This window comes from Etheostoma spectabile, chromosome 5, assembly GCF_008692095.1.
Source record: "Etheostoma spectabile isolate EspeVRDwgs_2016 chromosome 5, UIUC_Espe_1.0, whole genome shotgun sequence".
Lineage (NCBI taxonomy): Eukaryota > Metazoa > Chordata > Actinopteri > Perciformes > Percidae > Etheostoma > Etheostoma spectabile.
In genome coordinates this window covers 11,131,630-11,147,989 of record NC_045737.1, presented here as the reverse complement: position 1 = coordinate 11,147,989, position 16,360 = coordinate 11,131,630, and the positions used below count along the sequence as shown (strand labels likewise).

At 40.1% G+C, this 16,360-nt stretch overlaps 1 protein-coding gene across 3 annotated transcripts in view; it reads left to right on the top strand.

Annotated features, from left to right (window-relative positions):
• The window catches only part of bmp1a (bone morphogenetic protein 1a), a 78,127-nt gene that overhangs the window by 23,989 nt on the left and 37,778 nt on the right, over positions 1–16,360 (top strand). For 2 of the 3 annotated variants that reach the window (XM_032516992.1, XM_032516990.1), the window contains exons 3-6: positions 4,842–4,971; positions 6,605–6,718; positions 10,419–10,597; positions 11,049–11,154. In XM_032516992.1, coding sequence (XP_032372883.1) covers positions 4,842–4,971; positions 6,605–6,718; positions 10,419–10,597; positions 11,049–11,154 — 529 coding nt within the window. Of the gene's footprint in view, positions 1–4,841; positions 4,972–6,600; positions 6,719–10,418; positions 10,598–11,048; positions 11,155–16,360 lie in introns of all 3 variants that reach the window. The other variant, XM_032516991.1, reaches the window with a different exon arrangement.

Here is a 16,360-nt window from a genome sequence, read left to right as displayed (position 1 = left end):
AAACAAGACATTCGAGGACGCCATCTGGGGCTTTTTGGGAAACATTGATCCACATTGTTCACCATATCCTGCCATTTTATAGACCAAACAACTAATTGATTAATCGAGAAAAAAAAAAACCGACTGATTACTTGACTATGAAAAAAATTGCTAGTTGCAACAAAACATCTACACTGAACATGGTTCCCACATTGTGTTTCTTCTTAGGAATAATAATTTAAAAAAAAAAGACATTTCACTCTCTAACACAACAACTGTCAATCTACTCAGATCCTCTCCAGCTGAGAGTCGGCAGCAGCACCTGTCGGGTAGCAGTTTGGTGTTTTTGATGAGCTCTCTTTAAATGTGTATGCCTACAATTGTCCTGTTATCACTACGCCTCGCTACACCTGTATCATCATGTTCGACAATAATTGCAAGGCTTTGTCAGGTTAATAGTTGCTCTTAAAATAAAAAGTAGTATTTAGGCAACAGCCGTGAGTCAGCAGCGACCAATGGGCTTCACGATCCTCTAAACCGTAGGTAAGCTCGTACCAACAAGTCTGTGCAGTTTCCTGTTTGTTTGAACAGCGTCAGTTTGCTGTTTTTTACTCGAGGTAATGAGCATGCTGAGGACTAGAAACATTTTGCAGGATTAGAAATTAATTTCAACTCTCAAAATACCCAGTGTTGTCACTGTGCATCCAATTGTTGTGTAGTGGAAAGGATACTCTTACTTCACCTCAGTGGACCATGAACCTGAACACAGCATCTGTATGTAGGGTCGCAACTAATAGTATTTTCATAGTTGATTAATTGATTAGTTGTTTTGTCTATAAAATGACAGAAAACAGTGAAATTATGTCGATCAGTGTTTCCAAAGCCCAAGATGACGTCGTCAAATGTCTTGGTTTGTCCAAAACTCAAAGATATATATCAGTTTACTGTCGCAGAAACTAGAAAATATTCACATTTAACAAGCTGGAAACCGAGACTTTTGACTTAGTTTTCATGAAAAATGACTCAAAATGATAAATCAATTGTCAAAATAGTTGGCAGTAAATTTAATAGTTGACCACTAATCGATTAATCTTTGTAGCTCCGGCTGTATGGTTAAGCTTCTACTCTACAGGTAAATAGACTGTATTTATGTAGCACTTTTTGTAGTCTTAACAACTTCTATAGGCTCTTTTACATAGTACAGGATCCATTCACCATTCACCACGTTACACACAAGGTACAAGGTGCCACCTGCTCATCAGATAAACATCCACACATATTTACACTCCGATGCACAGCATCGGGGGAAACTCCGGGGTTCAGTGTCTTGCCCAAGGACACTTTGACATGGGACTGCAGGGCCAGGGATCAATCCACCAAGCTTCCCATTGGCAGGCCGCTCTACCACTGAGACACAGCCGGCCACTGAGTGTGGTCATATGTCTTTGCCTAGTCTATATCGTCATGGTTTCACTTCCGGGATTGCTCTGTTGCCATTGGAAATTCACCTGGATGTCCGTAATCTGTATGATTTGTCTGCCGTGCACAAACCAGAGAGCAGGGACTTTTGTTTGAAGAAACCATGATCAGAACTACGAGTAATGCAACTTTAAAACCTCCCATCGGTGACTTATCATATTATTGTAATTAACACATTTTCCGCGAGTTTTGCCTCCCCAGCACTCTTTCTTATCAGTTAACCGAGCACATTTGGCTGTTATCAGGCTCGTCCTCAACACATGCACAAGCGTATGTGCTAATTGATCCCGTCAGGCTGCTAAGATTTACTCTTGCAGGCTAAAACTCGACGGAACACATTGTTCCAGCCAATATCAGAAAAAAACTGTGCAAACTCTAGCTTGCATTTTAATCAAATATAGTTGTAAAAGAAGAGAGCTGGTAGTCCCGCGGCTTCAAGAATTGTTATGGAAAAACAATCCATGTGCAGAATGTACTCGAACCAGATGTACTTGTCTTTGTTCTACAGTGATAGTTATACTAGAAAGAACTTTATTGTGAGAACGACATGATTCGGCCTTGATCAGTGTCACCCAGGTTCTGTCTCAAATTAAAATTGTTCTTTATAGTAAACTACAAGTGTTGCTGGAGTTTGGCATACTCAGACTATTTCTCTCTCTTTTTTTTTTTTTTTGAAGTAGGGAAAGTTCTGCCAGAAATCCCTACTGCACTGTTTTCTGCAGCAGTCACATACAACTCCTCATTGCAAAGAGGTCAAAATGTTAATTAGTTGTTTTAATAAATGAATCATTTATTAACTCGTGAATCAGGGACAGGCATCAATGCGCCATGGGGAGTTCTGCAGGTTTTAATAAAGTGAAGATTTATCCCAAATATGAGATACTCATTGGTATTATGTGGAAAGAAAACCTGCAGTGTCCCAGCCCTCTTAAGCACATGAATGCTAGCCATCCATTAATGTTTTAGTCAGCTAGAGAAAGAAATAGAGGGAACAATATAAAGGGACAACACAACATTATATAAATGTTAATTGTATGGCTTAAAATCTTCTTTCTCTCCAACACACCCACTACATTCCTCCACTGTGTGAACTGTATCAAAGGTCAGTAGTCTGGCTCAACGGATGTATACATTGTGGGAATAAAGTCTGACACACCCTGATGTTTCTTCCCATCTCGCTATCTCCGCAATGCTTCATTCATGTGGTGTTGGAATAGTTGGAAAAACAAGTTCCCGACGGGTAACATTTACCCCCTCAAGTTTGAACAACTTGGAAAGTCGGCAAAGTTTTTGCTACACAACTTTCCGAGTATACTAACTAAAATAAATGTTGGGTTAATGCTAAGAAACTTCTTAATTCAAGTATTGCTCATTACATATCACAGATTGTTTACAGAAATGTCCTATTTTTATTTTCAGTGGATAGTTCATTTATTTTGTATTACTCTATTTAACATGATCGTAGGAAGATGCAATATGTAGCTGAAAAGAATCTAAAATCAAATCGTAATGGCTAATATCTGGCAAGAAAATCACGATTAGGACCCCCCCCCCCCCCCCCCCCCCCCCCCCCCATACTAAATACAGCTGTTGCTGTTGTAAAAACAGCTGTTGTTTAAACACGCTATACGATAAAAGACAAGCGTCTCCCACCCTCCCCTCCCCTCCCCTCCCCACATAATGGCTTAAATCTCAACAACACCCTGAAGTGGGAAGAACAACTTACAATCTCTGGAAATGGGACCAATCCGCGGAGGATGCCAATGCAGAATTATTGCCGCAAAGGACGGTTATGATGAGTTCAAAGAAATACAAACATGTCCCAGAATAGACAGGCGCTGTAGCCAGACCATACAGTTAGGTTTGGCAACGTGAGACTAAAAAAAGTCAGTGTAGTTCTCGGCCTTGGTCATCAGACTCCTGAGGTTTCTCCTCCTACACACACATACTGATCCGGACAGGAGTTATATTTTTTAATAAGGATATATTTTTGTACAATGATGTAACGTAGCATGCAAAATCAAAAGCCAACATTTATTTCCATTAAAGGTAAAGAAATTCCTGGATGTGGATAAAATGAAGAGAAAACATCATGTTAATGTGTTTCAACAATTCTTCTTTTTCATATAAGTTGCGGTGGGAAAGAACACTTTGAGGCATCACTTTCCTTCCTGATGTAATGCAATCCTGTTTTAATTACCTGTCTAGAATCAACATCTACGTGTGGATTTGACACTTTGGCTTGAGTCAAACAATGATAACACATCGGTGCGACCCGTCTGTCGGCTTAGATGAGTTCATTTCATTGTCTTTATGAGCCATTGACAAACATAAAAAACTACAAATGATTTCATTGGATGTTGCAACAAAGCTGCAGAATGATTGCATCTTGTTTTTTGTGTTTTTGTTACATGTTTTGATTTGTAAAAAAGAATGATCTACCTTAAAAAAAGTGCCAGATATAATTGTAATGTTTTATTATTATTATTATTATTATCAGGACCACGCCGACTTCGGCAAAATGTTCCTCAGATTTTCCTCAGATTTTTTTCCCCCAGACTTTCCTCAGATTTTCTGCAGATTTTAAACAAATTCCACAAATTTGACTAAAACTCAGAATGTAACCATCCTCATCTGAACATTTTCCACCAAAGTTTTCAGATTTTCATTCTGAATCACCGCTGAAAACTATAAAAGAAAATCTACAGATTCTATTTGGCTTCAAATCAATATAAAAGCAACTAAACATACAGTACGTACTTGCCATTATTATTATTATTATTTAAATGTAGTGGAAACATTTTTCTATAACGGTTCAAACAGTTTCTGTAAAATGGTTTTATACCTAAAGGAGTTCAAACAGCTAATTTCCGATATATTTGCTTTATTTTCAGTCATATTCCGCCTGTACAGCAGCATAATGAAGTACAGTAGGGAGATTATGCTGCATGTGCTTCACATATGGATGTTTCTTATTATAATTAACATGTTTAGTGGGAGCTTAGTCTCCATGGTTACTCTGCATTTATGTGCGTTTGAGTGACATTAAAACGAGTGAAATTAATTTGGAAGAAGAAAGAAATCGGCTGCAATAAAATCCATTTGTGCAAATGTTGTTTGAACAAATGTTTCTTCAAGGGAGTAATTGTAATTTCCTAAATGAGAAATAATAATTAGAATGTCTGAATGGCATCAAAGCCTGAATAATGTCCTGTAGTCTTTAGGATAAAGAAAAAGTCTCTGTTGTCCCCCTTAGGAACCATTGATGGATAAAACATATTTGCTTTTCATACAAATGTTGGAGAAGAATTTGCTGCGTCAGACTCATAAATTGATGTCATTTATGTTGTTGTTGTTGTTGTGTCTTTATTTGAACTCTTCAGGATCAACCAACCAGAGTAGCCAAAACAGGCAAGGGTCACGGCGCAGGAAACGGGCGGCCACCTCCAGACCCGAGCGCGTTTGGCCTGAAGGGGTCATTCCCTACGTCATCAGTGGAAACTTTAGTGGCAAGTGACACCGATTTCACTCATCCTCTTTAAATTGTCTCGATCTAACTTTCAGTTTGTGTTGATTTCAGCGGCCCCTTTGGACAAGAGCAGTAGCGTTTAAACCACACTTTGTTGTTGACCTGTGGTAAGGCAAGGCAAGGCAGCTTTATTTGTTGAGCACATTTCAGCAACAGGGCAATTCAAAGAGCTTTACACAAAATCAGTTAAACAGATAAAACACAAGTACAAACAGTTAAAAATCATAAGCATTAAAAACCAGTAAAACACATGAATTGACAGTTAAAAACAAATAGAAACATAAAACACAAGAATAAAAAGTTACAGTGCAGCATAAGAAATTTAAAGAAATGAGCAGTCATTTAAAGAAAGGCAGCATCAAAAAGAAAGGTCTTCAGGTAAAGCGTTACGGGGAGGTCATATAGTCGTAGTGAATGTTTTGCTCAGACAGATGATCATTGATTTAAAATAAGAGAATAAGTGAGCTGTTGTATAGATGTAGCCAGTAGTCAAGCAAGTGAAAAACACTCGGATGAGTTGAAGATGTGGTTGGGAAAAGATGGGATTTTTATTTATATTCCCAATTGAGGCTCTTAGGCAACAAGAGCCATTAACAAAATCAAAATGAAAGAAAAATAAAAATACTTTCACCACAATAAAAGTAATTGACATGAGTCATAAAGACCACAATAGCAAAGAAAAAACAAGGCAAGTCATTTCCGAGGGTACCCGACAGACTTACGTCCTACACCCCCAGTTTTCCTCACGCTCTCCTCCAGAACAAATTCAACTGCCGACATATAAAGGCCTGAAAACCGCCCCTAAAACTGGATCATACCAACTCTACAATGCAGGGGTGGCTCAGGTGACTAGACCAGTGTTCAGTCTGTGACTCGTCAGTATGTGTGTGCTCTGTAGCGCCGTCTACCTGACGTAAATCATTTTGGGTTTTTGTGGGAAAATCGGACCCGGGCCGAGGCATTTTATTTAAAAAAAAGCGTTCTTTTCACTGTTAGTCTTATTTTCTGTTACAGGTCAGGCAGGTTACACAGTTTCCGAAGTTATGCACATGGTGGAATGTGATGTGTCTGCAATAAATAAAGTATTGAGGCTAGAGCTGTAACAAAGCCAAATCCTACCATACAAATAATTGGAATAATAATAATTGCAGTTAACAATATAATTGTCTCTTTCAGTCAAATTTAAATGTATTACTGTTACAAATAACTATTCAAGTTCTGACTGAATCCCAGGATACATCTTTTGGTTATATGTCGCCGTTATGTGACCCAGATAATGTAATAACGCAAGTAAACCACACCTCTTTATTCTCCTATAACATTGTATTTCTTTCTTAAATGAACATAAAAACTGATAACAACCGTCAGTCATACGTTCAAAAAGTTCATATAATTGTTCAAAAAGCAAAACATGCCGTGCAGCTTGTACATGATAAACACAAGCTTATGAAAAAAAGAGTTTACGTTGTAATGTTGCATGACTTCATTTCCAGTATCTCTCTATCTAACTCTGTTTCCAGCTGCTTCTATTCTTCTCCCTTTTTACTATAAAATGTGTGTGAGTGTGTTTCTGTCAGCTCCGCTGATCTCATCCTCTCTGTCGTCCTATTCAGGGAGCCAGCGGGCGATATTCCGCCAAGCCATGCGCCACTGGGAGAAGCACACCTGCGTGACTTTTATTGAGAGGACGCAGGAGGAGAGCTATATTGTCTTCACCTACCGACCATGTGGGTGAGTCGCTCGTGTTTGTAGCTCCCACGTGACGCAGCTGAACGCTCAGCTTCTGCTCTGCTGAGCCGTCGTTATCTTTCTTCGGCTAATTATTTAGCGCCTAAGTGCTTTTCCTTGCTTTCCTTTCTTGCTCAGCAGCCTTTTCACCATTGTTCATCCTCTCTGATCACAGTCTCTGTGTGAGTTGTGATTTCAGCCTCCTACCAGTCCTGAAAGAGATGGCTGTTCAGTGGCCAGGAACGCTTTCCTGTGCCTCGTCTTCACACTGAGCACTTTTGACAAACAATGGTGTACAGTATTGCTTTCAAGAGAGAGTTTCACTCCATAACCCTGAGTATGTGTACATTCCCACTGATATTCCACTATTATTCCAAATATGACAATATACCGGATTTGATACAGATACACAATGTGGGATATGCTGATATTTTTGGGGTTTTAGTAGCATTCTTTGGACATGCATACATACAGCACATTCAGAATCTGCGTCTCAATCAGAGATTTTACTGCAGTTTATGACAGTTTATGGCCTGTTGCCCGTTAACAGGTCAGCTCTGTGCGTTGCTATGGTTGTTGTACACAAACCAAGCAAGCAACCGTCTGCAGGGCTGTGGTAGGAATGCATGGCCTAAAGAAAAGTAGGAGAAACAGCAACTTTTAAACATTTTTAAAGATTTTGATATCAACAGGTTTTTGAACATGCACAAACATTGCAACACCAACCCCAGCTTCATGGGAATATTGTGTTTTTTTTGGAATAAGTGCAACACTGGAATATTATGTGCATGTAAACGTAGTGTAGTCCCTGAAGTTCGACTCAGTGTTTCTTGCGAAACAGATACTCAGGGGAAGTGCTGGTATTGGCTCTTGTTGTTGCTTAGCGACTATTAACAACCTGCTTGGACGTGCAGGGCTCTTTTTATTAAATGATTATATATTTTTTTAAATGAAAACACTTGCTGCTGTTGGGAACACCAGATCGGTGGAGCTTATTAATTTGAGATTTTTGAGGGAAAAGAGGCCTGTTGGGAGACGTTAGAGAGGTAATGTTCCCATGTTCACAGACTTAAACCATTATGTCATTACACACAAAGTACCTCTCCCACTGATATGTGTCGTTCAACACAAACAGCTTAACAGAAAGTGGATGCAGCTCATGAAGCCGAGCTATTTTTCCAGCCCACTGTTGATAGGCATTTTTAGTTTGGTAACTGGCCTCTGGAGCAACAGTGCAGCAGCTCTTGGTAATCTAAAAGAATGGCAGAGAGTCTCTAACTGGTGCAGATTTGCTTTTGAAGTCCTCTTAGAACCCTGAAAACTGAAGCAAAAACAACAAAAATGACTGATTAATAAACTTTGCACATACAAAATGTAAACTCACTTCAAGTTTCCACATTACAACGTCTGCATTTACAATAAAATCTATACATTTACGTCATATAATAGTCTCAATAGTCAAATCAAACACACCTCGTTCCACTTCCCTGTGCTGCTAGCTTGATGGACTCTCTTTTATGAAAACGGAGACATCCAATTCAGAGCATTAACATACGCATGTAGTCTCTCATTGCCAGACCTTCCTCCACAGCACTGCAAAGGAGGGTCTGGTTAGTCCACACAGCTTTCCGCAATAGGAGAAAAACAGCTTTGGTTTATTGGCATTTCTTTAACCAATCACAATCGTCTTGCACTCAGCACCGGACAGAGCCATGGTGCCTCCGCAAAATAGCCTCGGGAAGAACTTGTTTTTATGGAACATGTGTATGTTTTATAAGTTTAACTCATGCAACAGAAAACTCAGATTGGACAGATCGTCTAGCTAGCTGTCTGGATTTACCCTGCAGAGATCTGAGGACCAGGTAACCATAGTCTTCATAAATCCACCGGAGTTTAGAACGCCAACACAAAGAAAGTGGAAGGTGTGCGACCTACTGCTGAAAAAAAGGACATCTGCCGGATTTTCCTGCAGAAATTTACCAATCCCTGAAGTGGAACATCGTGGATATAGACTAACTTACCAGTGGCTCTGGAGATGAGCGAAAGGAAAAAGAAAGCGGATGCAGTTCATGAAGTTGAGCTTTTTTTCTTTCTTTTTTTCTTAGCCAACCGTTAATGGCCATTTTTAGTTCGGTAACTGGCCTCTGGAGCAACAGGGATGACATTATCCACCGCGGTTAGCAGTGGGAACGCTCAGCTCTGCTACATATTCAGCAGGCTCCCATCTGCCCTGTGCAAAGTTCAAGGCGTATCTCAGGAGAGCCTGGCCTGGCTCGCAGTAATTAGAGAGCTGCTGTCTGGCCCACAGGGCCATGGTGTGTGCGCCCGTCCACCCAGACTCCCACACTGAACCTTTCATGTCACGCTGAGATGGAGCGCTGCAGCCAGCCAGCTCCCACCATCCCTCTCAGCACTTGTTTTGGCAGACGGATGAATGAATGTCGCTGCTGTATGTGTGGATGACGGGTCGCCTCGTACGACTCTCCTGTAAAACAGACCAGAGGTTGTTGAGATAATGTCGCTCTCATTAAGAGCTCCGTTATATATGCACAGAGAATGTTAAAATAGGAGCGAGGAGAGACCCAGAGACACATTCCTTCTTCTCTCCTGGGGAACAGGATTTTTTTTTGGCCTCTCTATAGTTTCCACTTGCTTGTTAATGATTTATTTTAATTTGCTAAATCCTAGTTTGTTCATGAAGTCTTTGTTTTGCATTTTAGTGTCAAACATTTCCACAGCATCTTAGCTACTGAATGTGCCCACTTTCTTGACATGAATGATACCGATCTGACAATTGTCCATTTGAAAATACACACATACCGACACAAGCAAGAAAAATAAAATGAAAGAGAACTATGACTAGTTAGGGAGAAGACAACTAAAGATCTGTGAAAACAAAAGCAGTCCTACGAGGCATTACATAGTGAATCCATGTTTTTTCTTCTTTTTGTACATACGATTGCTCCAATTTATGATTGACAATGCTGTTATCTTTTCCATATTGTAAATGTTGATTGTGACGTACATCCGTCCATGGTAGCAAAGCGAGTAAATCATGTGAGGAGAGAGCAAAATAGGCTTTTTAGAGGCATGAGACGTCCTTTCCTCTGAATTCGTCAGGGATATGGTTGGAGGTAGCAACCGGTTTAAGCTGCACTCTTTCCGGGAAAGCTGCTTTTGTGAATCCTCGCTCATAGCTCCTCAGAGATCCCGCCTCCATCCTCGATCCTAACTCCTTTGAGGAGGAATAAGAACTTTAAAACGGAGACATAGCAGCAAAGAGATATTAAATAAGAGACTTAAGGAGCACCCATTGGAAGTGGTTTTCATGTTGGTAGTCTACATTGATAACGCTTGATTTCCGGGATTGTTCACGAGCTGCCGGGAATGTTGGCATTCTAAACTCTGGAATTTCAAGGATTTACAAGGATTTGTCAATTTACAAGGACTAGGGTTAACTACTCCACAGATGTCTGCAGGGTAAATCCAGACAGGTATCTGGGCTCTGTCCATTCTGAGGATTTTTGAGAAGATGTAATAATATATCTAATCAGGGTGCATTTTCAATCATATCTTCCCACAAATGTCCATGTTCATCCACCCTTGTTCCTAATGTTTTTTTCACACGCAGTTGTGTGTTTTAGGATTTATATTCTGGCTTTGTTAACACCGCCTCTCTGTGTGTCTGCCTGCTGATTCACAGGTGCTGCTCCTATGTGGGTCGTCGTGGAGGGGGCCCTCAGGCCATATCCATCGGGAAAAACTGCGACAAGTTTGGCATTGTGGTGCACGAGTTGGGTCACGTGATTGGATTCTGGCACGAACACACGCGGCCCGACCGAGACGAACACGTCAGCATTATTAGGGACAACATTCAACCAGGTAGGCGTCCAGGTCTTAGCAGTCCCTCAGCAATAATGTTGGAAAAGATGCAGTGAAAGAGACAAAATAATAAAAGTGACAAACATTTGTACACACAGAAAGTCTGGGCTAAGATGGTAAAAACAGAAAAAAACACACCAGGGGTGGGATACGCTCATCCTCAACCTTCAAGTGTTTATAGAACTGGTCAACGGCATGTAAACAGCTGATCGTGACAGTCAGTATCCAGGCCAGCTTTTCAAACTTGTTTCTATGAAATATTAAATGTCGAAACATCCTAAAATGCTTAAAAATATCACTGCAATATATCGCTTGTATCTGGTATCTGTAGCTTCATTACCCGAAAGAGTAAAACCATATTCCCCTTTGACATGCAATGCATACATACATAAGGTTTGCACATTATGACTCAACTTCATATTTCAACTGTGCTTTTTTTTTCGTTTCCCAGGACAAGAGTATAACTTCTTGAAGATGGAGCCGGGGGAGGTGGACTCCTTGGGAGAAGTCTATGACTTTGACAGTATCATGCACTATGCCAGGAATACATTCTCCAGGTAGGACCCAAGCCAAGTTGCACTCTTCCCCCCCAGACTAGTCTTAGATCACGTCTTTCATAGACTATAAAAATAATGGACGAAGCTTCCGGATCTGATAAGTGCAGCCACTGCTGAAAGGCCTCAAACCTGCATTAAATTTACTTTCCAGCAGGTGGCGACTCCAATGGCTCCCAAAAAGAAGTCTGTTTCTTAAGAAGTCAATAAGCAAGTGACCCTACCTACCCTACCTCACTTGATGTATTACCTCAGTAAACATCTCAATCAGTGGTTTCAAGTCTTCTTCAACACAGCATGATGTTTGTTTTGTAAATTATGCTTCCATTTATTTTAAAATAGACGATAAAGCAGGGGATGCTTTAGGACCTGCTAATCACGACAGAGGCTTAGTGATGCTAACCATGCTAACTCTATGGACATTCAAATAGACCTAAACTTGTTTTTGGGTGTTGTCCATGTTTTCTACTTAAACCTTGACATTCTCACTGTGATTTCTTACTACATTAAAGTTAATTGGAACATTTTGGTTGCCTAAAAATGTCTGCCAACCAAGATGACTAGATACCACTAGCGCTAGCTTACAACTTAAGAGAAAGTTTGCAGATTTTCTGTTCACCTCTACATGTAGAGAAATGGCACCAGTACCCAGAGATCCACGTTCACAGCTTGCTTCAGAAGGGTTAAAAATCAGCAACTTTACATCTTGTGTAAGTGTGTTTAACTTTGCGCACCGCCATTTAAACGGTTGCAAAGAAACTAGGTGGCGACGGCCGTATAGCCAAACTCGAGGCTTCAAAATGGCAGTCCTCAAACCAATGGCCGACCTCGCTGCTGCTACGTCCACTATTTTTACAGTCATTGTTGTTTCCCACTCTGCTGCAACCTTTAAACCCATGATCTTTATTTTCCATTTCTGCTCTTAGAGTTTTATGAGTTTATGGATCTATAATGCACCAGATCTGTGTCTCTGGGCTGCTGCTGCTCAGTAATGTGGCACGATTCCTAAAGTGTACAATGGACCTTAATTCTCCTCAATAATAAATCGCTTTCATGTAGCCTGAGGACATTGAGTTTAGAAAAGGCTCACTGTTCTTTGAAAATCTGTCTTGGATCTGAATTGTTCCCTCGCTGTCTGAGTTCAAGTACACAGAGTTAGAAACTGGTTTCTTGGGAGAAGGTGGGTCTTTAGTTGATATTTATAAAGTAGCTCTTACAAAAAGCTTCTTTTTTTAACCAATGACTCTCCTCCTCTGGTCTAGCTTTCTTTTGGCTGGACTTTTCTTTCTTAACAATTGCTTAAGGGAGACTGAAAGTAGATTTATGCAATATTTCGACAAGATGAAATTGCTTGTTGCTGTAATAGAAATACTAAGGGCCATAAAGTACTGAATGAATGAAGTAATTTTTCGTGTAAAAATGGCAGAAAATTATGTTTTCAGCCTCTCAATTTAGAAGGTTTCCTGCTACCTTATTTGACCGAAATCTATGCTAATGTTTTGACAATTTGATAAACAAAAAATGCTATTACGCTCGAGTAAATAAAACCCAAATTAACATAACTGCTTAAAAAAAATTAATATTTAAATAAATCTGACACAGCCTGACTCTGGAGATTAAACTTATATTAGCACACACATTCAAGTTATGTTCTGCTTGTGCAACGGTTGTTAGGTATATTGTTGATGAACACATTTAGAGAGGATTTAATTTGCTGTTTTTATTCTCAATTCTTCTCATTTTGGGGGCTGGTGATTTTCCTTTGGGGATAACTAAAACTTCTTTTGGGGGCCAAAATTTCCTTATGCAGGAAAAACCCTGTACCCAAGCAATCTATAGCAGATGGATGTTAATTTTTGTATAATGAATGCACAGCTCCTTCCTACAGCCTGTTCAAATTAAGGTTCCAGCAGCCCCAGTAAAGCAGCATCAGTCCGGGGGCTGAGCTTGCCCAGCAACAGTAGCCCTGCTTAATCATGGCTAAATGTCTGTGTGCCACTTTCAGGGCTTTGTGAAGCTTCTTGTAAAAGTTTTACTTTCACCATGAACCACCTCATTATTCTCCTAAAAGCTCTTAGAAGGGGCTCTGGTGATTAGTTGCATTATTTTCACTCTAGGCTACTGCAGGGACTCATAGAGTTATTTCCTATGTCTGCTGCAAAGCCCCTTCATAGTACTCAGGTGTTATAATACATGCCTTGCTACTAAATGTTGTCTGCACTCCTTGCACAGTTTGGGCCAACGGCTAATAATCACCCACACATGGTAAGGAATGGAGGAGCGGACATTTTATCGTCTCAATTAATGTCTCCCCCATATGAAGGAAAAGTTCTGCCAAATGTCTAAAGCTCCCCAGGCTCAGTAAACACATTCACATGACTCTAGGTTTGTGCAACGTTAGACTTTGGACAGTCGGTATATAACTGATGAATAGACATAAAGGGCTGTGGAGACGCAAATGGAACCAAATTTGGTGTTGACTTAGTTTAATGGAAACATGTTGCATAGAGAGAGTCTGGTTTGTAAAAGCAGAAGTGGAAATGTTTCACATATAAGGCTCGGAATGGTTATAGATAAAATGTATAAATGTCCATCCATCCATCTTCGGACACTTATCCGGTATCGGGTCGCCGGGGGGGGGGGGGGCAGCTCCAGCCCTGTATAAATGTATGCAACGAAATTATTTATTTATTTTAATTTACAGCTGCTTTCCATTGTAGTCAAGCCTACCTAAGTACAACAACACTAGGCCTGCAGAATTCAGGGAAAAATATGAATTACGATTTTTTTTTTTGTTGCTTAGAATTGATATCACGATTCTCCGCCACGATTTTTTTGACCATGACAAAACAAAACAAATTGGCAGTACCAAACATAAATTTTTGTTGGCACCTATAGGACATTGCTTATCACCACAAGCCCGTAGACAGTCCTCAGATGTCTTTTTTTTGTCCCCAACTCCTAGATATTCAGTTCACTGTCACAGAGAAGAGAAGAAACTAGAAACATATTCACATTTCACAAGCTGGAAACCATTTTTTTCATAAAAAAATGACTCAAACCACTTAATCAATTATCCAAATAGTTGGCAATTAATTTAACAGTTACATCTTTGCAGGTCTAATCAACAAAGACGTGAGCCCCGCTTTTGTCCGTATTATAGAGTTTTTCCTGTATGACGCGAGACAGCCAATCGCAAACATTATCAGACCATGGTACAAGCACGCTGCGTGCTCATTGGCTCACTGACGCTGACGAGAGTTCGTTTTAAAACTGTGTTTTTATTTTCAGTCTTAGTTAACATCATGTACATTCGGATATCCAAATAATTTATTTCCACTAGAATTTAAATATGGAAATATGGTTTCAGGGGCATTTCAGGCCCGTGAATAGTCATCGTCAGATAGTCCAGTAATTTTCGGCATCACTTTCAATGTATTTGGTCCGATTTCTCCAGTTCTGGTTGATATCTGGGAATCATGAGCAGAAATGATGGACGAGACTGCACACATGACGAGTCCAATGGATTTAGATTAAATGCAGCTTTATTCAATTCTTGAACAAGGAAGGAAGATAAACGTGGGTACACACACACACACATACACACAAGTGTGTACCCAAAGTGTCTCTCTGAACATCCGAATCATGCGTTTCTTATAGTCTTCTTGTCCTGCACCGGTCAGTTAATCTATTCCTGTGAAACATGGTTACCTTTGAGACAACACCTTATTTAGACACTTCTACTTGTTTTACACATACCCATCTAGTCTCAGCTGTGGGGTTGAGTTACCTCAAACTAAAGACTTCTGTGGAAGATCCTTAGAATAGATGAAATACAGTTACCTACATGCTTAAATATTTCACCTATCACTGGTCATGGATATGTCCTTTTGAGTATTAGTCGGTACGTCAACTTTTCCACTGAATAAATATCCCGGATGATTTCAAACAAGAGTTCCTTATTAGGATCCTTGTTATTGAAAGATGGCATTGAATGACAAGGCATTTTGGGATATTATGGACGCAGTTCGGTCAGTGCCTAAAAGTATTGAAGTTCAGTACCCAGCCCTATAGTCACACTTACTAAACACTACATTTTGTGGCCAGCTAACCTCACTCCTAACTCCCCGTCAGATGTTACAGTAAGCTTTCTCAGGTGTGGTGCTGTCATTCAGCACTACACAGGGGCGTCAGAGGAGAATATCTTACTAGATAAAAGCCTCATGACACTCATACTCCTCTTAGGCTGCCGTTAATGTGAAGTCTTATTTACCAGCTGGTTGACTGCGAAGCCAAAAATAAGACCTCCTGGGAGATGTTGACTCAGATTCAGCTTCTGAGTCATCATTGTAATTACAAAAACATCACAGGGCTCACTGCAAAGTGGCTTTTTTTTGACAACCTGACCATATACATTAAATCATTTTGGAAGCTTTCACAACCGAACTTTACATAGAGTCGTGTAAATATTATGGTTACCTCCTGCTGCCATGGGCAGGATGTGACTTCAGGTTTTTGGATGTAAACTGCATTTTGACCCTCACCTCTATTGCATAGATAAACAAATTTGGGAACCTTTCAAACAGCTGCAGGTCACGTCAACTCTGCAATGCTGAACATATAGCAGGAGTTCTGACAGCTTTCAGTAAGCCAGAGTGGGTGTGATGTGATCTATGGGCACAGTGCTGGAAGAAGTATTATCTAGATCCTTTACTTAAGTTAAAGTACTAATACCACACACACTTTAAAATTGCTCTGTTACAAGCAATGTTACTTAAGCATGTAAGTATTATCAGGAAAATGTACTTAAAATATTAATAGTAAAAGCACTTAATGCTAAAAAATCCTCACATTTTAGAAACTGGAAACAATCCAAACTGGTATGTCAAGTGTTTAATCGGCTAATTATTTCAGATGTACTTTTTTATAGATTTTTTGGGGGGCATTTTAGGCTTTTATTTCTATAGGACAGCTAAAGACATGAAAGGGGAGAGAGAGGGAGAATGACGTGCAGCAAAGGGCCGCAGGGCAGAGTCGTACCCGCGGCCGCTGCGTCTAGGAGTAAATCTCTATTTATGGGCGCGCTTGACCAGGTGAGCTACCCAGGCTCCTTATGTCAGATGTACTTTTAGGCCGCTATATTGTTGGGTAGTTTAATTTATAATAATACGTTGCATTGTATAAACTACCTGTGTTTTGTGCAGACATC